This window comes from Musa acuminata, chromosome BXJ3-5, assembly GCF_036884655.1.
Source record: "Musa acuminata AAA Group cultivar baxijiao chromosome BXJ3-5, Cavendish_Baxijiao_AAA, whole genome shotgun sequence".
NCBI lineage: Eukaryota > Viridiplantae > Streptophyta > Magnoliopsida > Zingiberales > Musaceae > Musa > Musa acuminata.
In genome coordinates, this window is record NC_088353.1 from 5,865,426 (window position 1) to 5,887,663 (window position 22,238).

Below are 22,238 nucleotides of genomic sequence, written 5' to 3' on the forward strand. Positions count from 1 at the left end.
ATGTTTGTCTACTGCTTCCCTTGGATCCACAAGCGTACAAAATCATAAAGAAAGCTGCTAATAAAAATGAGAGATTTTGGGATACTGACAAGTAGTAACAAGTCAAGAAGGATGCATTTTAAGGCTTAAGATAGAGAAACACAAACTTAGATTTGAATCTATAACATCTTACACCTAATCATCTGATAACAAAGTGTTCTTACACCATCTACCATCTGAGAACAAACCTTCTGCACTCTAATCCTTGGATTGCATTTATGTACATCATGACCCTAACAGAGAATTCTCAGTTATGCTGGAGGGGAATGCAAATCGAATTACATTGTGATGATGCCCTCCAATCATCCATGATTCTGACCTGCTACAGAATGTAAATTAAGAGATTTGTCAGTGCAGGATAAAGAAGGAAAACACAGAATGTAAATAAAGAGATTTCTCAATCCAGGATAAAGAAGGAAAACACATTCTTTTCATTCTTAAGGGCCTACCTCTTGAAGCTGATACACCTCTATGTAAAGACTTGCCACCTCTATCAAGTGGACTCTTTGATACAATCAGAGAGCTTTGCAATCCTTCCAGTAACTGTAGATAACAAAAAGATTTAACTTCAAATCAATACCTTTCAAAAATTGTTCATGAGCGAATCTCAACTTACCATGTATAGTAGTTACTTTCCAACTATGGGTGCACACCAGATTATCAATGCTAGAAGCATGCTGCTTTCGATTTATTTTCATGGAAAAAATAAAGAGAAAAAAAAACAATAACGCATTGCATACTGTCCATCAGACCTTAACTAATAGTTGTCAACAAAAGCCTTCTAATTATGGCAAGGATGCAAAAGATTGCAAGAACCGTGGGGGATGACACATCAACTATAAAAGGCATAAAACTTGCATATGTTTTGTTATATAAATGATGGTCCGAACATGTTGCTAATGATGTAAACTATGTACATCTGCTGTTCAATATGACTTTCACTATGGCTGGTGACATGGAATGACATATCAGAGCTTATCTCATTGACCTTGTGCTCTTGTGGATTCACTGCAGTGCTTGAACCAAACATGTTTATTAAGATTGCAGTTTTGCAAACCTATAATTATAAAATGAATGTCTCTGATAATATCTGTGAAGCATAATTACAGCAAATCAACAATAGAAAAGAAGAGCATAGGACAACATATAGGATGAACAAGAAATGAGCACTGATGGAAAACAGATACATAAAATTAATTCTCTTTGTTAATCGATAAGCAAGGAAAACAATGTGTCGGTGGATGACATGTATAAATGCCAGGATGTGCCTAGTCATGGGATCGGACAGTGGTTCAACACCTCGTGGTGCTTAGACTAAGAGAATCTGACATAATATGTCTAAAGCACATTCCCTGCTAAAGATTGTGCAGCTCTATAAAAAAAAAAAAAAGGTGTGAGATCAACGGCACTTCAATTAAAGTCCATATTACCAATTTTATGATGCCATCAAATTATCATCAAGTTGACTCTCAAGGATGCCAATGCTGTGAGTTCGAACTTCAGAAGCAAGGTTCTCAAAACAATAAAATTTAATAAAAGCACCACAGGCTCAGAAAACAATAGAATTTAATAAAAGCACCCAAAGACATTCAGGTGCTCCAGATATCAAAATTCGCACTGATGACTGAGCAAAGTAAAACATGAAACCTAATAAATATTGATTAAAGAAAGCAATAAAAATAAATCTTACAAGCCCAATACAGAAAAAAACCTTAACAATGCTTACTCTTGAAGTTGGCTGAATTCTACGATTGGATCTCCGGGGTTCAACAACATCAGCAGATCCTTTTCCAGGAATTTCAGAACCCTTAATATCAGATCTGGACAACTTATCGACAGAAGGTAAATCATTTTCCTTTTCTTTCTCCCCCATCTCAGCCTCAGCTGAAGATTTCTTCTCGAGTGACAGGACACCAGGTACAAATTGCAAAGGAGGCTCTATCACTGCCAATTCTACCTTTTTAAGAGCATGTGAAAAAGAACCAGTTTCCACTGAGTTCTTTATCTCTTCGTTGCTAAAAGAAGTTCCAAGACTGCTTTCGCCCCCATTTAAGATTGCTACAGCGGTGACAGACTTATCCATGGCACTCCTAGACTGAACATTCTGAGACCTCAAGGACTTTGGGCCCCTTCTGTTCAAGTTAGTGATCCCTCTTCCTTTAACGTCAACTTTTGAGGTATTTCTCCAAGAGTGGGATGCTTGTGGCATCAAATATTTTGCAAATTTTATAGAATCACTCACTTCAATTGTCTTTTCAATCTTATCTGTGTTGTAGTGTTTGCTTACTTCCATAAATTTTCTTTTCTTCCCAGGCTTAGGAACACCAAATACCACCTTAGAACCATCTTTCTGAAGGCCAGCTCGTCTTACCTTAAACACATCAGTGTTATTATCCTCACCCACATTGCTTCCAACAGAAAATGTTAAATCTTTTGCTGACAAATTAAGTGGCCTTAACTCTTCCAGCTTCCTCGAATCATCTGTGCGAATGTTACTTGACAAAGTTGTCATTCCTTCCTCACCTGTTTCTGACTTGTTTGCGGAATTGAAATGGCCTAGTTTTGCATGTTTCCCATATGGTGTATCACCCTAATTACCATCATAGCACAAAAGATCAAAGTTGTATTAAAATATGCCATCATATCAGACAAGATGAGCCAAAAGGAATAAGAATGCTTAACAGTATAAAAGGTAAAAAATGAACGAGGGCTATGCTAAGAAGGATTAAAACACTTCGTAGGGTTGAAAAGTAACTCTTTCTTTAGCTTGGGACCATTCTATCCATTGGCCATCCTTCCAGATAAGTGATGGTCGTAGATTCCAAGATCTAACAATTGACGAATCACCACCAGCTGTAAAGAGTGATAGCAATATTTAAATAATCAATTCATAGAAAAGAAGAAAAAAATAAATAGTAAGTGTGCTGATATATTCTTTTATATTCGAGCTAAATTTTGGTAAAAACAGTGATTAAATAAAAGATACATTTAACATAATATACAATGATGATAATAAACTGTAACTTCTTGATTCCAATGAATAATAATAATTAACATAAACCTTCTGGATAAAGAATATATTTATAACAAGAAATTTTATATTTAGATACTATTTTGATAAACAAATATGCTGATGCGTGTTGAATTCATGCCCAACCGCTTACAGAACATGAGGGAAAGAAAAACATACAAGTGCAAGCACAGAACATACAAATAGACTCCTATGGCAGGTTTTTAACATAAGCAATATCAAAATTTAAGTCCAAGTCTGATGGCAGAATGACCAATGCACTGGTCCACATAATATACAAATCCTCTATATACAGTATACTCCATGTGTTTATCTTGGAAATCTGGCCAAAGATTCTAATCAAGTCTTGTAATTTACAAAAAAGAGTTTCTATCTTCAGTTAATCATGATATATATATATATATATATATATATATATATATCAATCAATGTGAATAAATAAAAAAGTATCCTTGGAGTAGATCAATTTTGTTTGGCCTCATATAATGAACCTCCTGAACCAGAGGGCAAACATATCACAGTTACAAAGCATCATGATCAATTTATAGTAACCCTGATCATTGCTCTGCTTCCTAATAAAGCTAAGTTTGAGATTAAAAAAACACTTGATATTATAGTTAGTGACACAATTCTGTAAACAAGTCAATCCCCCTTAAGTTCTATCAATCCCAGACCCAAAAGGCTCAGGGTTTAGTTATCTTGTTCTTCAGTCGGCTGACAATAAAATGGCTTGGATCAGTCAATCTTTAACAAATCTTGACCGATTGTGGCTACTAAAGCTAGAAATGGTATGCAGGTGGAATAAGAGATTGAAGAAGAAAAAAGTTGAAACTAGTGTTTTACAAATATATTCACATTGATCAACATTTGCAGCACGATCAACAAAATCACCAGTACACATAGTTCTTTGACTTGGAAGACACGCATGAGCACCTTTTTTTTAAAATTTTTTTCAATTTTCTTATTTTGTATTATTTAAGTTTGCTTATTTATAGTTCATTTTAATATAAACTTTAGTCCAAGGATTCAATTCCTGCCCAATAGACAGAGTGGAATTGCTAGCATGGACACCTACTGAACTCTATCTACTGTGTTGCCAAAAAACATGATAATAATATGTATGAAACAAGACAGTTGCATATGCTGATAAAGACGTAGCAAACCAACAAAGCAACCTATACCCCTTAAAACTAAGAAGGAACAGAAATGTCCTCTGACCATATAAGTGCATGGCATAAGGCACATGCTCATGCAAAACCTCAATAAGCAACTGAACCCCAAAAAAACACCAAAGGAGAAAAAAACAATAATGAAGAACCCCACAGAAAGGGAAGGAAAACAAACCAATAACTGAAAGATATTACAAAAGCATACCTGGAAAATGGACAGTTAACTTGCTTTCATCATCTCGACTCTTCTCAGTGACAATCCCTTCCCACCAACTGAGGACATAAGAAGCATGCAATTGGCTTATGGATGTTAAATAATCCGTTATGACAAAGTATAAGTAGGATTATGACTCAAGTTCAAGTAACAATTACAAAATTATACTGGTCATAATAATCACACATTTATGAGCAAAATTCAGCAAGGAGTAAAGGTAAACCTAAAATAGACTCAAGCACAAAAGAAAAGTCATAGTTGGAGAAATATATTAGTCATAATAACCTTAGATATGTAAGAGTATGCACTGAGAAAAGGTAAACCCTATGACAGAACCAAACAAAATTTTCATCCACATAATGAGTAAGAATCTAATCAGGAAGCACCCTGGTACATGAGGCTGAATGTAATATGTATGTACCAAGATGCAACGAAGCAGCCTTACTATTGCACCAAAGTCCTTTAACTAATGAATTCTTACATGCCAACAGATAGCATATAGAAGTCAAAGGATGCAAATTAATTGTAGAAACTGGCCAATCCAAATATGGAAAAAAGCTTTTTTTAATTTAAATAAAAGATATTAACCAAGAGTTTGTAAACCATATACTTGAAACAATTTTCAGTGACGACGGTAAGGAATAATGCAGAAACCAACATAATGCTGTTCACCCTCAAACTGAAGTAGAAGAAAACAAGGGGATAGTCCAGATGAAAAGGTAAGAAAAACTTTAGATGGCTACCATGGATATAATATTACATGCTAAATAGCAGGCACAATGTTATAGCTACAGAATTAGTATATAAGATTTTCAGAATATAGTGGTCATCAAAGCTATGGCAACCATTATGAAACAGGCCAACATAAGCATTTTGAGTCCAAGTCCTTTACCTATCCGAATGAAAACTTCCTTAACACTGATGCTTTGGTGTAGGCAATCAATCCCACTAGTTTCCTTGAGACTTTTTAGACAAATGGAAGGCCATAGTCCCCCTCTCCCCTTTCTCCAATGTTTGGATCTTTAGCTATAGTAAATTGCTTCTTTTGATGATAAATATGACTTGACCCACAATAGGTTCATAGCACCCTTCATCAACTATTCATCATGAACATACTCTGTAGGCACTAATACACTCAACTCTTGTACTTTATAAGCCACTAATAGTTGACCATATGCCTCTACTTAAAGTAATTCCTAGTCTAGCACAAGGGTTTAAATAGGCACCCAGGTGCTCAAGTGAGGTGAGACGAGACCCGAGCGCCTCATATATTGGCCAGGTGACGCACTTTAGTGAAGCACCGTCTGGGCGCTTGCTTGAACCTAGGTGTCGAGCGCCTTGGGTGAACGCTTGGTTGAAACCTTGCAACCGAACCAGACTATTAAGTTTGTTTCGGTTGAACAGTAGCTAGTTGGTCGATTGAATCAACAAAACTACATAGTGTTACTATAGTTGCAAAACCCACCCCCCACCCCCTCGTGCAACCCCGAGTCTTAAACCCTAGCGTAGTTGCTACTTCTGCCGCCAACGCACAGGACTGCCACTGCTTTTGTGTGCAGCTCACTTCTGTGTGCAGCTCTTTCCACTGTCAAGAGAGAGGATCGCCACCGATGGACAAATATGAAGCATCCTCCGCCCACAACATTGCCATCCACAACTTCCGCTGCCGTCATCCGAAGCTTTCTCCATCGCTACTGTTGTCGTTCGCAGCTTCCTCCGCAATTGCTGTCGTCGTCCAAAAGTTCCTCCGTCATCGTCACCCTCTCCTTCCCCACTTTCTACCGTCGGTGACTTTTTTCTCCCCTCTAACTATTGTTAATGGTAGATTAAATATTGTTAAAAGTAGATTAAATACTGTTAACAGTAGATTGTTAACTATTGTTATCAATATAATAGTCCCTATTTATATTTTAGCACTACTAATCTCTATTTAGAATTGTTATTAGGGTTTGAGGATTAATGGCAAATGTACAAAGCAATTCAGAAGATTCATCAAAAAATTCAAGAAAGAATCCTGCTTGAAAATACAATTATCTAAAGGATCCTAAAGATCCTAATACAGTTACCTGTATCTTCGGTGATAAGACTATTAGAGGTGGTATTTTTCATGCAAAGCAGCATCAAGTAGGGAACTTCAAGAATGCATCAGCATGCAAGAAGTGTCCACCTGATGTAAAAGAAAAGTTGCTGGCTTATATGACTGAAAAAAAGATGCAAAGGAATGAATCTTATAGGATTTTATCCGAGGATAATGTCGAACATATTAGAGATGACAAAGAAGAACATTATTCAGAAAGTGTCAATTCAAAAGGGAAAAGAGTATATGACAAAAAAGAAAAAAAAGTCATAATTGTTAAGAAGGATAAAAAGAAACCAATGGACTTATATATGTATCTAGGATCACAAAAGCAATAAGAGTAAGTAGGAGCAAAATTAAGGCAAACAAATATAAGTGATGCTTGTGATAAAGAAAAAATAGGAAGAATGATTCAGCACATTGCTCGCTTCTTCTAACAGGCTGGCCTTCCTCTTAATACTTGTTGTTTAGACAGTTTTAAAAATATGATTAAAGCTATTGGAAGATATGATGGAGGATTAAGACATCCAAGTTATTATGAGTTACGAGTTCCATTATTGAAAAAAGTGTTAGATTATACAAATGACTTATTTAAAGGCCATAAAAATTCATAGCTAAGGCATGATTGCTCCATTATGTCAGATGCTTGGGCTGACAAGAAACATAGGAGTATAATTAATTTTATGATTAACTATTTTTAGGAACTATGTTTGTGAAGTTAATAGATACATTATTTTTTATGAAATCAGAAGAAAATATATATAAGTTGTTTAACTATTTTGTGAAAGAATTTAGTGAACAAAATGTTGTTCAAGTTATAACCGACAATGAAAGCAACTATATGTTAGCTAGTAAGATTTATCTTTTGAATTTTTTAATCTTTTAATTACTCTATGCCTCCAATTTGAATGGAAGAACTGTGTGGCTCCTAAATCTTATCAACTTTATTATCTTTTATCTTAAGTAAATTATTTGAACCAAAAAGATAACACTTATATCGGACTTCATGTGTGGCATATTGCATTGATTTAATATTGGAGGATTTTGGAAAGATTCCTAACATCAAAAAAACTTTAGAAAGTGTAATCTTTATCATTAGATTTATCTATAATCATATTGGGGATTTGAATATGATGAGAGAATTCACAAACAACAAGGAATTGGTGAGTTATAGTGTCACCCGATTTGCTACTTCCTTCTTAACATTATAGAGCATGCATCGTCAAAAATATAATCTAACAAACATGTTATCTCAAAGAAATAACTGACAAGCAAATGGATAGAAGAAGCGAAAGGTAAGAGGGTCGGTGATATCATCTTAATGTCATCCTTTCGGAATCTTATAGTTTATGCATTAAAGGTAATATGCCCTCTTGTTTGAGTCTTTCGATTGACAAATAATATAAAGAAGTCTGCTAATAGAATATATTTATGAGGCTATGGATAGAGCAAAAGAGACGATTCAAAAGTCTTTTGATGGAAATGAAGAAAGTATAAGAAAATATTTACAATCATTGACGAAAGATAGAATTATCAACTTCATCATCCATTACATGCAATGAGATATTATTTGAATCCAGAATTCTTTTATAAGAACATCTCCATTGAGTTTGATGCAAAAGTTGTAAATATGTTATATAAATGCATTGCAAGATTGGTTCCAAACCTTGAGGTGCAAGATAAAATCATATATGAATTATCTTTATCTAAGAATATCGATGGTCTTTTTGGAATTCTAATGACAATTCAATCTAGGACAACTACATCCCCATGTATTTATAAATTTATATAATTAATTTCATGTATAGTATGTTATTGTTAATAATAAACTAAAATTTGCAGCTAAATAGTGGTATCTATTTGAAAAATCCAAACAATTGACTATCAAAATTCTTAGTTTGATTAGTACCGTTGTAAGTTGTAAGCGAGACTAGAGTGTCTTTGAGCATGTAACGATCACAAAATATTTTTGTTTCAACTAATCTTTCTTTTTTAATAGATATATTAATATATTTTTAAATTATATGATATGATAAATTCACATAAAGAGGAGAAATCGGTTAGAACATCAACTATTATATGATCTGGTTTATATAAAGTATAATCAAGCATTAAAGGCTCGTCATGATTTGCGAAATAACATTGATCTATTCTCATTACAAAACGTTGATGATTCAAATGAATAGTTGGTGGGGGAAATGGGTACAAACTTGCAAGATGCCGAAGATGAGCTTGTATTTGAAGATGATAACTTGATATGGGGAGATGTGGCAAGAGTCTCAGGTGTTGAAAAATTACAGACATATACAAGACAGATGATGAAGGCAAAAATGAGTGCAAAAGCCTCAAGTTCATCTCCTGTCGTTGTCAAAGAGGAGGAAACTTATTTTGATGAAGACGAACGAGAGGAAGAGAAAGATGATAATATGATTGAGAATGATTATGTTGATTAAGATGATGATTGAATTTGATGTAAATCTTCATTGTTTCGAGTCTTTTGACATTTTTGTTAAAAGAAGATGGATAATGTGACTTGGTATTTTATATCTTTTTAATTTAATGTTGTGTTTCATTTATATAATCATATTATCAATTGTATTATATATTTTTTTATATTTTAATATTTCAAAGCATCTCGCTTCGCTCGAGCGAGCAGCTAGCGTCGCTCGGGCGAGCAACTAGCGCCTCAAGCATTTTGGGGCCTTAGCGTCTTTTGATGTCTAGTGCTTTTTAAATCACTAGTCTAGCATACTACACTTAACTCCTTATATGCCCAGTAGTAAGCCAATTATAATTATGAAACTAAGAACTCAAGAATTAACCATTTGCATTCCTAAACTAAGAATTATCAGTATCGATCACTATAGTTGATAAAGTTGCACAACAAACAATAACTAGCCAAAGCATACTATATATGATGCTAATAGCATCCAATTGAGCGAAGTATTGCTAGGTATTTAAAAATTGAGGTATAGATAATAGATATTTTTCTAAGCAACCCTAATTTAACAAATAAATCATTTTAAAAAATAATGCTAATGAGTACATAAAGAAGGCTTACCCATCACGTAACAATGCATCTACCCTGTCTCCAACTGCCCAAGTGCAATTGCCTGCAACCTCTCTCTGTCGCTTCCTTGTTCCTTCAGATTTAGTCACAATTACAGGATGTGCTACACGTATTCTAGGTCGTTGATCACTTTTGGATTCAAGTGGTATCCACTCCTTAAGCTTCTCATGGCCTGCATAATGTGAAGCATTTCACATTACAAGCTCAGAATAACATTACATATTCTATGAGCTTTATCACTTTCAAATTAGATCTCCATCCATTACTTAAGATGGCCAAATTTTAATAAAATTAACAACATGGTACAATAACACGGCTTATTAGGTACAAGAGGTAACCAACTTGTATCAACCAAAACTAGAATATAATTAGCTTAAATGCCATAACAAGTCTGTTTAGACACTATGAAAATCAATATTCAATTCCAGGAACAGCAATATTTTACCTTCATCAGAAAGAAGATCTTTGTAGCACACATATGCTTTACCATCTTTGACATCAAGAACCTGCGCAGAAAACCAAGCTCCTCTAAGACCATCTTCATCAGCTACAACCTGCAAGATTTCATTGCTAGAAAATCTGAAATGAATCTTAAAGGAGACAATCAAAATAATCAGAAACCTTGAGTCCAGTAATTGATTTAAAAAAGTAAACTTCATCATAAAGCAGGTAATATCAGAGTAAAATACAAAAAACATAACTAATTTCCTGACAAGTTTCGAAGACAGGTATTTAAATTAAAATACAAAAACAGGTTTATCCAATTGTGCCACATAGGCCTTATGTGGCACCCTGGGGATGTTACCAGGAACAGAAGCAACATACAAAGAAATCACACCTTATATGACTGAATTTGAATATAGAAATGTAAGCATATTTGATTAACACCCCCTTAGTGCCTATCAAACTAGCAACCAAGTCTAAGCTCGAGTATTCTTGCAAACTATATCTTTTTCATCATGAATGGAGTTTCTTGTCATCATTAGCCGAGGATGACTTTTTATTGCACAATTTTTCAAGCTGTACCTAAGCCTCCAATACATAAGGGATATATTCCTAGTTAAAACTTTTTTTCTCTTGAGGTTTTGTAATCTTCTGATTCCTTACCTATTGTGAACTTATCATAGGTCCTTAATCCTTACCATGAAACTACCTGGCCACATAGGTGTTAAACCAGATAGCAAATCCAGTATCAGTTCAATATTAAAAAACTAGAAATTACAAAGAAAACTACAATGAATATTCTTACTCAATATAGAAAATTACAAATTCAAAATATTCAAACCAACTACAAAAAATAACAAGTTCTTACTTGATATACAAAAAACTACAGCTTAAAATATTCATATCTTGGAAGAATAACTCCTTGCTTAGACTTATACCTCAACAAGTGAACCTTTCTGAATGTTACTTCCTTGCATAGGTTCGCTTGCAGCTCTAAAAGTCGGAATAGTTTGTGATCCATTTTCTAGATTACATCCTGACAGGTAAGATAACACAATATACTGATGAAATAGATCGATACGTAAACCATATTCAAAACAATCATAACTTGCAGAAAAATTGAAGCTGCACATACCTTCATAATTATTCTCTAAAATCATTTTCTTATTATTGGGAGTCATTTCCTCCATAACAGAAATTTTCTGCCTCCCGTGATGGTCAGTTGATTGTACTGTAATTATCTCAAGATCACCAGCCACATCTAAATGGAGATTTTCTCCAACCTGTACATCATTTGTTTCAATTCTCTTTTTTATAGTTGCACAACAAAGTTTCCAATGACCTTCAGGACCTGCTTCTACTAAATCACATATTGAGGATGGAAAGGGATCCCCCATTGTAATGACTGTTCCAGCTTGTGATACAGCTTCTGCAGCCATTTCTGCACATTTCAGTATGGCTTCCAAGTTCTCTGCTCGCTTTATAGTAGCAGAAGCTGCTTCAGCCCTCTTTCTGGTGGCCTCTCGTGCAGTAGAAATGATTGAACAAGAACCATGGATCTTATCCTGGCTCTTAGGGATTAGAACAGGAGTTGATGTCAACAGATTCTTCCTGATGTCAAGGCAGATTTCAGAAATTTGAGTGGTTCCTGTATTAAGAGAATTTAAAGTCTCATCTGCCATCAATTTAGCCTGTACTGCAGCCTCAGATGCAACCTTAGCAACTTCAGCAGCTGCCTTTGCAACAGAAGCAGCTGCCGTCGCTGCAACAGCTGCAGATGCAAGTTTCTGTTCGACTTCTAATGCAAGGCATGATTTTCTTTGAATAGCCATCTGTTCCCAAATAACTTGGCTGTGCCTGACAGCAGAAGCAGCATAAGCAGAAGCATTTTCAGCTTGCAGCTTCGACTGCTCAATTTGATTGCAAGCCTCTTTGATGACGATGCCCCTCTGTTGAGTATGACTACTGCCTAATATTTGGTAGTAAGGCATAGTAATGGGGTAAGAGGCAGCTGAAACATGACCAGCAGATGTAACAGTACTTGAAGAATTAGAATATAAAGAAAGTTCTGCAGAATTAGGCAGATTAATAAAAGGAGAAGAAGCAGATACTCCTTGGAGTTGAGAAACAGAAATTTTTGGCACAGGCCCCTTCGATGCAGAAACCTTCTTCCTCTTCCTGGACTTTTCACTAACGGATGAATTCTTAGTAATTGCAGGAGTTGCTTCTCTACTTTCTGTCTCACTTGGCACAATTAATGCTGCCGAAACACTGTTGGCACCCTGATTAGGCAGTAAGGAACCAGAGGAAGTGAGTTGCATGTTTGAGGTATGAGGTATAGAAGAGTCTGTAACAGTTGTTACTTGAACTGTTTCAGCAACAGGTATTGGAGAGTTATATGAACTAGAATCAATAGGTAAACTTTGTGGTGAAAAAAACCATGAAGCCGGGTGAGAGCTCTGAGATAACCAAGGTGTGGAGTTGGTCAAATATTGCCTGATCTGAGAAGTTTGATAGGGATGCAATGGTGACAGAGATTGACTGGAGTCCAAGTGGGTGCCTCCTGCATGAGAGTGGAAAGCTGACTGCAAAGACACATTGGAACTTTGTGTTGATGAATTTGGGACCTTGCTGTCCCTCCAGCTAGCAGGGGAATTCAGAACCTTGCTCTGAAATGGGGTGCAGCTGATCCCTTGTTCTGTAAATAAACATGAACAAGTATCAGTTGTCTTGGATAACTACATAACATTAATGAAATGCTAAACAAAAAACCATTCACCTGAATGACAATGCAAATGTGTGCCAGAACTATTGGGAGATTTATGGTTATAAAGCCTTTGTGCAGCAGAATGCCACACTTGCTCCCATAAGCTCCTTCCTCCATCTACTTAAAAATGGTCAAAACAGTCTAGATCAGGCAGAACCGCATAAAACATTTATAAATTATATAGAAACAACTAACCAGTTCCCCCAAAGGCTGGTACCATACAAGCCTGATCGGGAAGGACACCTTGGCTGCACCAAGTTGATTAATACATATTTTACCGGATAACACAATACTACAATAATCAAACAAAGAGAAGGCAACTGCAACTTACATGAGTGATCCATACACAAAAATCTGAGCACGCAACTGTACTTGTTGCAAATCTGTGAAAGGCTGGAGAAACAGAGCAGAGGGTACTGACGTGTTTAAATCTGGTAGATTGGATGCTTGAACACTTGGAGAACAGGACGATTTTGTAGTATTGGTCTCAACAAAGAGACGATGCTGTATATCCTCCATATGGGTTTTGCTTCTTGTGGATCTATCAGGGACAGATGAGGTATCGTATGGGGCCTTTTTCCTTCCTTTACCTTGTTTTTCTTCTGACTTTTCTTTAGCATCACCTTTTGAAATGCCTATCTTTCTAGTTGCAAAAGCAGAAACTTGCTTTCTTTTGTCTTCTAAAGTCATCTTGCTAATAGTGCTAGTACTCTCTTTTATAGATTGACCAGGACATCCCTGAGAAATCTCCTCAGACATCTAATTAAAGGTTTTACGTATCTCAGGAAAATAATGAAACTAAAATATAATAAGCAATACTGAGAACAGTAATTGAAGTAATTACCTGAGGCAGTTTGAAGGACTGCATATTCGAGAAGGGTGTCAGATCCTTGGTGCTGTCCTTTTGGGAAAGATTTGCATCTGGCTGAACTACAAATGTAAAGTTCCCATCATCTTTCAATGTCTCACTCACTTGAGAATCTTGAACGGTGCATTTAGACCTACTAGAATCTTTTGTTGAAGCAGGAGCTGCAGGATCTTGTGATGATCTATTGCTTTCTATAAGTCCTGTTTCTTCTAGGGTATGCTCATTGCAACTAATGACAGTTGGTGAACCACAATTTGGTTCAGATGAACTTAGATTGCCACCATCATGATCCACTAAGCGGGCCTCAGGATTACTTTCAGACAAAGTGAACCGAAGAAGGTTGTTTTCTGTAATGACATAAGCTGGTTAATTGGTACTGGCCTCCATTGAATTACACTAACTGGAAGGTGGCACATCAACATAAAGAACAGAGACATCAACTAACTTAAAGGGTACAGCATGATAACATCTAACACTATTTTAAATATGCCACAGCTAAGCTAATCCAAACCAGATATAATCTTCACTATTAGATGTTGAGATGAAACAGAACCTGCTGAAAAGGATCATGTTACTAGAGGACATGCCGGTAACCTAATGGAGATGATGTTATTAACTTTTGTGCAACTAAATTACAAATAAAACATGATACATATGACTTTCTGCACATAAAAATTTAATGGCCACTCCATATTTGCACACACACATGCTATTTCTAAAGGAATATTCATATGGATGTGCAATTGTGAAGAATTGCATGGTTTACTTGCAAAACTAACAGCAATTACCAAATATTCCAACTCCTGTCCCAGCCAATACAAGATTTCCAATTATACTTTGCCTATATTATCCTTATACTACAGTTTTCCCAAAATAATAAAAAAAAGATAATTGAAGGAATTCGACATGCAGTAAATTAAAATAAAAAGAAAAATTAATCACTTACAAAACATCAAAGATGACACACCTTCAGTTTCAGTGGATCTCAGTTTGTCACAATTGTTTGTTGCTGTTAAGTTAGCATCTTTCCCTTCTGTGCTTTGCTGAGCAACAAGAGAAGACATCCCAGCTGACGAAGCGACGCAAAGCTCATCACTGTTGGTAATTCCTGTTTAAAGGAAACAGTATATTTTGTAATTTATATTCACATTGAAGATTTCTTGCATCAAATGATGAAAAATATTCACCAGGAAACATTATGCTTGGAAAGGAAACAATTTTAGCTTTATCAAATGGCATTGCCAAAGAAATAATCAGGTCGTCACCCCATTAAACTGAAATTATCTTTGATATGTCACATAATAATTTTTATGTACAACAGAACCTTGGGAATGAAGGCTCCCTTTAAAATGTTATGTGTCAAAGGTTGATCTAGAAAAAAGTTATTTTGGCATTTGATAGAAAGTAGTGACAGGATTTCCAAGGAAATTAAGTGGTCATAATTTAATCATGTAAAGATCATTGACTGTCAGGAACTGGATATAACCTGCTTCACCTGATATGCTTGGTGACATGGTGTTGTTTTTCAACTCTGGCAATGACAACTAGAAGCATGAGCTTGCAGCAATTTATGCTTCCTTGTCCTCAAAACTGAATTTTGTAGCCAAAAAAATAAGGTTGCAGCTAACTTCAACACTCAATTTTTTTTCAAAACAAAAACATGATGATTTGTTCAGAGAAGCCAAACAAGGTGAATACCAGAAGCTAGGCTGATAATTTAAATTTTGAGAGAAATAATTGAATTGAAAGCTCATTTTCATTGTAATTTAAACTGAAGAACAAAGTTGCATTATCTGTAACACACAAAATTTTCATTGTATATTAGCAGTCAAATTACCCAAGCCATCTGAAAAATTCTTTACTGAGGGATCATTGGTATCTGAACCAGGCACTGCTATTGGTTGTCTCGATATCTGGGTATCTGTGTTACAACCTATAACTGACAAGGAAGAGAGGCAGACACCCTTCTCATTGCAACATGAAGCAACTGTAGATGACGCTGTCGTTTCCATCTGTTCTACCATCGCTTCAACTTCAGAATGTGACTGCTGGAGAATTGTTGAATCAACAGGGGACAGCAACTTCATACCTCCTGAGGTAAGATCACTAACTACAAGAAGGCAAAGGCAGATGAGCTGCACTATTTTATAAATTCTAACTAAAAATATAAGACTACAAGCAAAATATATAACAAAGATGTACATGGAAATTCCCCGATTACCTCCTGCTTGGTCCATGATGGAATTCTTGTCTGATTCCATCACTGTACCATTTCTTTGGATGTCAAATGAGCAAAATTCTGCATTCTTAATTATAGTAGAGCATTCCTTCAAAGCTGTGCCACTCGTATCAATCAATAGTACTGTGTTCTCCTTTTCCGCTGAATGAACTACATTGTCCTTGTTCAGTTCAGCGACTGAAGGACTTGTGTCAGATGCTGGAGCCAACTTGTTAGGATTCCGACAACAGAGCTCATTTTCTGCATCATCTGATAAAGCAGCACAAGATTCTTTGTGAATAGCATTTTCTGAAGCATCCGACTTACCAGTGGGTTCTTCAGAAATAGTTTTTAAGCATTCACCTTCAGTGCTATTTTCTGTTTGAGTAGAGTCGGTGTCATTCAAATTTGAAGGATCAACTCTGCATTCATTATCACCATCAACTCCGGTCATCCTTGTTTCAGTTTTCATCAGACTTGAAAACTCTACCTTAACTGCCATGTCTGAATAATTTCTCAGTTCACTACAGTTGTCATCAATAACTGTCCTGGATGTAGCAAGATTTCCTTCTTCAAAACTAATCATTTTACTTTCTTCAGTTGATTGAGAATCTGGGTTGCGACTATCATCTTTTGATATATATTCATGTACACAATGGCTAAAATCCGTACGCCCTTCTGCAACATCACATAGCTCACCAACATTTTCAGTTCCATCTCCTTCCACAGACGAGGAATGTGCCTCCTTTGTGCAGGTTGAACTTTTATCCCCTGTACTTAAGTCTTTGTTTGAAACTTTTACCTGGTGAGCAATATCTTCGAGCAGTGCATCAGAGTTCTTAAAGAACACAGTTTTACTGGATCCTTCATTTGGAAGGATTAGAGAATCTGTAGGTGAAACCGATTCAGAAGAAGCTTTCACATCACAAACATGATAATTAAGTGGATGGCCTTGAAAATGTTGATCAGTCACTTTGCAATCACCATATAAATTATAATTTGTTTCATTCTGCTTCGTTTCAGATTGCAAAGATTCTGATCTCTCACTAATGTCACCCTCATAGCATTCTTCCACGTTTTTCTCAGCGAATAATGGATCATCCAGCTTCCCAGTGACAATATCAGCATTATTAGTAGACAAACCAGAAGGACCATGATGAGTATTGCAAGAAAGAAATTTTGAACTTACTTCAATCTCCTTGTTTACAGCACATCCACGATCATCAAGTGAACTATTCCTGGTGGATGCATTATCCAATGGTTCCTCATTCTGAACCACCTCAAGAGGCTCACCAGCAACTAAACATGCTTTAGATACATTACCAGATGATGAAGTTAATTCCTCACTAGTGGTGCATTGTGTAGCAACCACCTTCCCAGCAGAGTCAATTTTTTTATCTAACAAAATCTCATCGAAGCCCACTTCTGATTTTTCCTCACTGGGGGTTTGAGGAGTAATTACATGTTGCTCAGCCTTAATTATGTGTTCATTTGACACCAAAATACTCCTTTGGAATTTATTGGTCAAAAAGCTTGAATCAATGTCTGTGATACACTCTGGCCTGCATTTGGCAGAATCTTCTACTGCATGCGTATCTGCCTCTGTATTCATAACTTGTGGGCTTACTGTCGTGACATCTCCAACAGATTTCACTAACATCTGTGCAGATTCAGATAATGGAGCATTGAACCAGATACTGTCATGCCCAGAAATGGAGCAAGTTTGAGAGGCACTTGGGTCAAATTCTACAACATTGTTTCTTGGTGAAAACTCTTCAATCCAATTGTTCTCTTCACTTTGAATGCCAAGCAAAAGCCCTGTTTCGGCTAAACTATCAAGCCTTAGGTGAGCCTGAAAATGATCATCTATATCAAATTTTGGCGGAGCATATGGCTGTATGCTTTGAGGAAAAACATCATTGTCCTCTCCAATTAGTTGAAAATTCTGACTTTGAAAATCATCATCATCACAATCCATGGATATACCCCTGAAACTATCTAGACTATTAAAATTAAGAAGAACCAATGCCATGTTCTTGTGTTAGGAGAAATTCCAAGGTGGCAAACTTAGTAACTACAATCAGTGGTTAAATAAACTTATGGATAAAACCAAATGCAAAACTGTAGATACAACAATGTGCTTCATTTGTACATTATCCAAGAAAAAAAAAGAAAAGGAAAACTAAACAGAATTGGAAATAAAAAGATCAGAGAAGCCAAGTAACAAAAACAAAAATATCCAAGACACAAGATGCATGTCCAGAGGCATACAGAACCAGAACCAAATATGAAAGATCCATGAATCCTTCAAACTGAATTCAAGAATCATTTGCAATGCAGGAGACATTTAATTCTACTATATATTTAAACAAATTTGTTATTTTGTTTTTTTATGTTTGTAATAAATTGTCAGATAGCGATATCTTATAAATTTCCACATTGCCCACTGAGATTATACTGGAAGAACAAGGAAGCTAAAACAAAAGATGTTTAAGAAGATATGTTTTGCTAAAGATCCACTACGTAGAAGGAAAATAACCCCAATCAAAGATCTTGCTAATAAGAAGTTTATTTCTCAAAAGGGAAAATAGAAATGAAGATTCTCCAAAAACAGATGTGATGGACTGGTACTGGATCACGAAATATGATATTCCATAGCACACATTTCCTATTTTTGGGTTTTCCTTTTCTTTTGTACTTGAGAGTATAAATCACAAATGTTTTGTAATAAAGAACATGGTGAATGAACAAAACTATAACTTTTTTTTATTTTATAAAAGTAATGTAAAATCATTCTTTCCCTTGATGATGGCATTCGACATTTGTGGATGAGATGCAACCAAAGTGAGTTTCGATACTATAATCTCTACTTTCCTCTGTTCTCTTCTACCATCACCAAATATGAACAAAAAATATATTTTCTTTCATCTAAGAGTCCTGCAACATATTTTGACATCAGAATTTCTATTTTAGCCACAATTCAGAGGCTATAACACAATCACGAGGCATCACGCAATTGGAAATTTGGCATTCATCATCAATCAACCAAAGATCTCATTCTCAGTTTCAACACAATAAGCATATGAATCAGATGGCTTTTTATTTATTTTAATATTCATAACATTTTGTTAGTTTTGATTTTTCTTTTTTTTTACAGATATAATAGGCTAGACACGACAAAATCTTATGTATTTCAACATCACCTACAGCCGAGAAAAAGTAATGGAAGCTAACATTAAAACAGAAGATGATCAGAAAGATTTATGATTGAATGACGATGCCCTAATCCCAATCAACGATCTAGCTGATGAGAAAGATCATCTCTCACTGCAAAAATATAAATGGAATCTCCAGAAAAGATAGATGGATGATTAATTTTGATTTGAAAAAGTAAAATGCCTTGATCTCAGTCCTCAGTGTTAATGATTTACGGTCACACACAGCATAACCAATCTCATACCACATAGTATACAGTTATTCTCTGACTCATGCTAGCAATGAAATCGCAGAAAGTTTATTTTCTGTCAGTATCTTCATAACAACATCAGACACACATGATTTGAACCATGGTCTGCAGTATCGGTCCGTACCGTCCGGTACGGGCGGTATGTACCGGTCCGATAGGCTTCCGGTACGCGGACCATCTGTTATCGTTTCGACACTGTAGCAACACCTAAATATACCGAGCCGACAGTGCTACAGTGCTCGGCACGCCTAAATATACCGAGCGGTACACCTGGGTGTACCACTCGGTATACCGTACCGTACCAGTACCGAGCCCAGGTCGAAACTTCGGTACGGTACGGTATTACGGACCTTGATTTGAACTACAGTCAAAACGATAGCTGACACTTGCAGCTTATCAATCTTCATAACTGCATATGCACATGCACTACGATGGATACACATGTCAATTTTGATGCGTTATTTTCTCATACAAAATGTGAGGTGTGTTCTAAAGGATTTTTAAGGATCTTGCACAAAATTGCATATCAAATCAACCTTATCCAAAGGTCTATGTGTCATACATATCCAACTTGAGATGGCATTTTGTCTATTTTAGGGATAGTCATCTAAACACAGTATCTATCAGCAACATAAAAACAACATTTCATGGTCTACTGACATAATAATAATATTGTAACATCCTTTAGTCACACATCGGAAGTGAACAGAGATTTGAAATAAGATAAAGGTCTTGGTGTACTATTATTAAGTTTGACTTAAATTTCTTGGGATAGTAGTACAAGCTCAGTGGAATTAATCTGCTAAATCATAACAATTGGTATTAGAGTCGACCTAGTATCCGTTAGGTTAGGTCGTGACAATGAACATTTTAATGTCCAGTTTATATCTATTAAGAATAGTAGCTACTGTAACAATAGATGTGACAACAACAAAGGAGAGAGAAAGCATAAGTGTTAGTCGGAAATTGCATGTACGTAAGTAACCTAAACCATTCTTAAACCTTGGATGAAACTTTCAACTCTTTAAACAATAATGAATCAATTTTTAAAAAAAGTCAAATTTAACTGTAGATCGGCAAATTTCTTCTTCTTGACAAAAAAAAAAAAAAAAAAGGTTGTCAGATTCTGCACATACAAATAGGTTTCAAGTTGCATAAGGTTTTGAATTCTAGAATCGTGAAAAATCATCACGGCATGATTACTTAAGGAGCAACGTGGACCCTAAAAGGCCAACCATAACCATATCAATTATTGAATCACAATGAACCCTACAAGTCTCTTAACAGCGAATATGACAACATGACAGAAGCTACTTCTAGATATAGTTCGACATGAACCTACACCAGCACAGAACTGTACAAGACTAATTTCCATGATTCACTACGAAGTCTAACTTTCAAGCAAGAGATAATTGTTTTATAAATAATCAATTTTACCGACGTGAAAGGCAAGTGTGGGCCGTCAAAATCGGTAATGTGATCCATTTAATCATCAACCGCGTAAAAAGACAACTTTTGCAAACAAATCAAGAAAGCTCATTAAATGAGGCCAATGTCCAAATTTCGGAACAACAGTTCCAACATTCAAGAAAGAACAAACGCCCCATACAAATCAAATCGAGCACATCAATGACTTTAACTATTCATCATGCCAATGCCGACGAAAACCAAATTCTTAACCTCCTTTCACGGCAAAGGCAACGAACCATAAGCAAACCAAAGCAGTAACAAAGCGCAGAGACAACAGCGGTTGTCGGCGGAGAGAAAAAGGGAGGACGTACCAAAGAAAGAGCGCCTAAGCTTCCACCACCCTCCATTCGGAGACAAAATCTTGCCTCTTCAGCGTCCAGCCCCAACACGAGATGCAGATCCGCGGGCACTCATCCGCGCTTCAAGATCACCGGAGGTCCCTCTTCCGCCCAGAAAACCCTAGCTCGAGGCCTTCCGGCATGATTATGCGCCCTCCATGAATGCTCCGGTGGCAGAGAGGAGGTCACGAAGGCGAAGTGGCAGGCGGACGTGAAGAAGGACCAAAAACCCTCTTTTCGCGTTCTTCTCCTCTGCTCTTTCCTCTTCCTTCTCGGAGCTCGGTCTTGCGCTCACACACCATGGATTCCATATGGAGAGGGCCTTTATGACGAAGAAACGTTTGGGCGAAGATCCCCACCAGTAGTTTCTTCGACCACAAACTCCCACTCTCATCCTGACCGCTGATTCATGGGGGTCCCACCATAAACCTTGACAAAACGATAGCCGGATTCGATGTGGGTGTATGATTGGTTGGAGGGGATCCTAGCAAGGGGCATGGGCAGAGGCGAGGCTCCGGAAACGGTCATCGTACCTGTCCAGATTTACGGTATCACCCTCGATGAGGAAGCCATGGCACGTGCGAGAGCGCGTCGCGGGGGCGGGGGCGGGGAGCAGGACGACAGTTTCGTGGGGGCGAATGGAGGTTGCAGCGTCACGTGTCGGAGGGAGAGGCTTGGAAGGGCAAAAGGGGCGCTCTCTGCTCCCACTCCCTCGGCTGAGTCGGTAGTCATAAATGGGTCGGAAAAAGAACAGTTAATCAATTGATTTCCAAATATAATCTGGGGGTTGGATGTCCGAAAAAGCTTACACATAAGCATAGAAAACATTAACCCGGGGTGTGGTGAGCGATTGAGTCTAGTTGGATCGGGTTACGGATCATGATCTCAAAATTAACATCCAATTCACGTTAGGGAATAGTGATATAAATCTTGTACCATTTTCTTTTTTCTAAGAAGCATCTTATTTGTCATCACCAGTTTTAATATATAGCATACACATGTATTTAGAAATCCAGAATTTTAATATAGGCATAATCATACGTAAGAAATTGCTCAAGAACTTGGAG

General features: G+C 36.5%; 1 protein-coding gene across 7 annotated transcripts; it reads right to left on the reverse strand.

Moving 5' to 3' along the window:
* Nucleotides 1-131: 131 nt before the first annotated feature.
* Nucleotides 132-21,486, reverse strand: LOC135638731 (uncharacterized). 7 transcript variants are annotated; one of them, XM_065152055.1, is made up of 17 exons: nt 21,145-21,485; nt 15,901-17,749; nt 15,517-15,789; nt 14,647-14,787; nt 13,656-14,026; nt 13,143-13,570; nt 13,007-13,059; nt 12,824-12,931; nt 11,180-12,742; nt 10,983-11,080; nt 10,046-10,154; nt 9,592-9,772; nt 4,445-4,512; nt 2,795-2,892; nt 1,766-2,629; nt 489-582; nt 132-361 (listed from the first exon to the last, which is right to left on the reverse strand). In XM_065152055.1, exons 1-17 carry the CDS (start codon nt 21,178-21,180, stop codon nt 342-344), a joined length of 6,354 nt encoding a protein of 2,117 aa, XP_065008127.1. In that variant the 5' UTR covers nt 21,181-21,485; the 3' UTR covers nt 132-341. The 7 variants fall into 7 exon arrangements, 6 of the variants coding, with proteins under 6 accessions (XP_065008127.1, XP_065008126.1, XP_065008124.1 ...); XM_065152054.1 differs by having other exon boundaries at nt 13,143-13,549; nt 15,901-17,885; XM_065152052.1 differs by having other exon boundaries at nt 12,824-12,928; nt 15,901-17,885.
* Between the last annotated feature and the right edge of the window lie 752 nt (nt 21,487-22,238).

What these genes read in the sequence shown, in the direction of transcription:
- LOC135638731 (XM_065152049.1), bottom strand. Translation starts at nt 17,875, where the DNA reads ATGGATTGTGATGATGATGATTTTCAAAGTCAGAATTTTCAACTAATT. An exon ending in ACATTTGCATTGTCATTCAG is followed by an intron (nt 12,743 to 12,823) that starts GTGAATGGTTTT and finishes GTTTATTTACAG; the next exon opens with AACAAGGGATCAGCTGCACC. An exon ending in AGAAAGGTTCACTTGTTGAG is followed by an intron (nt 10,155 to 10,982) that starts GTATAAGTCTAA and finishes GAAATCTTGCAG; the next exon opens with GTTGTAGCTGATGAAGATGG.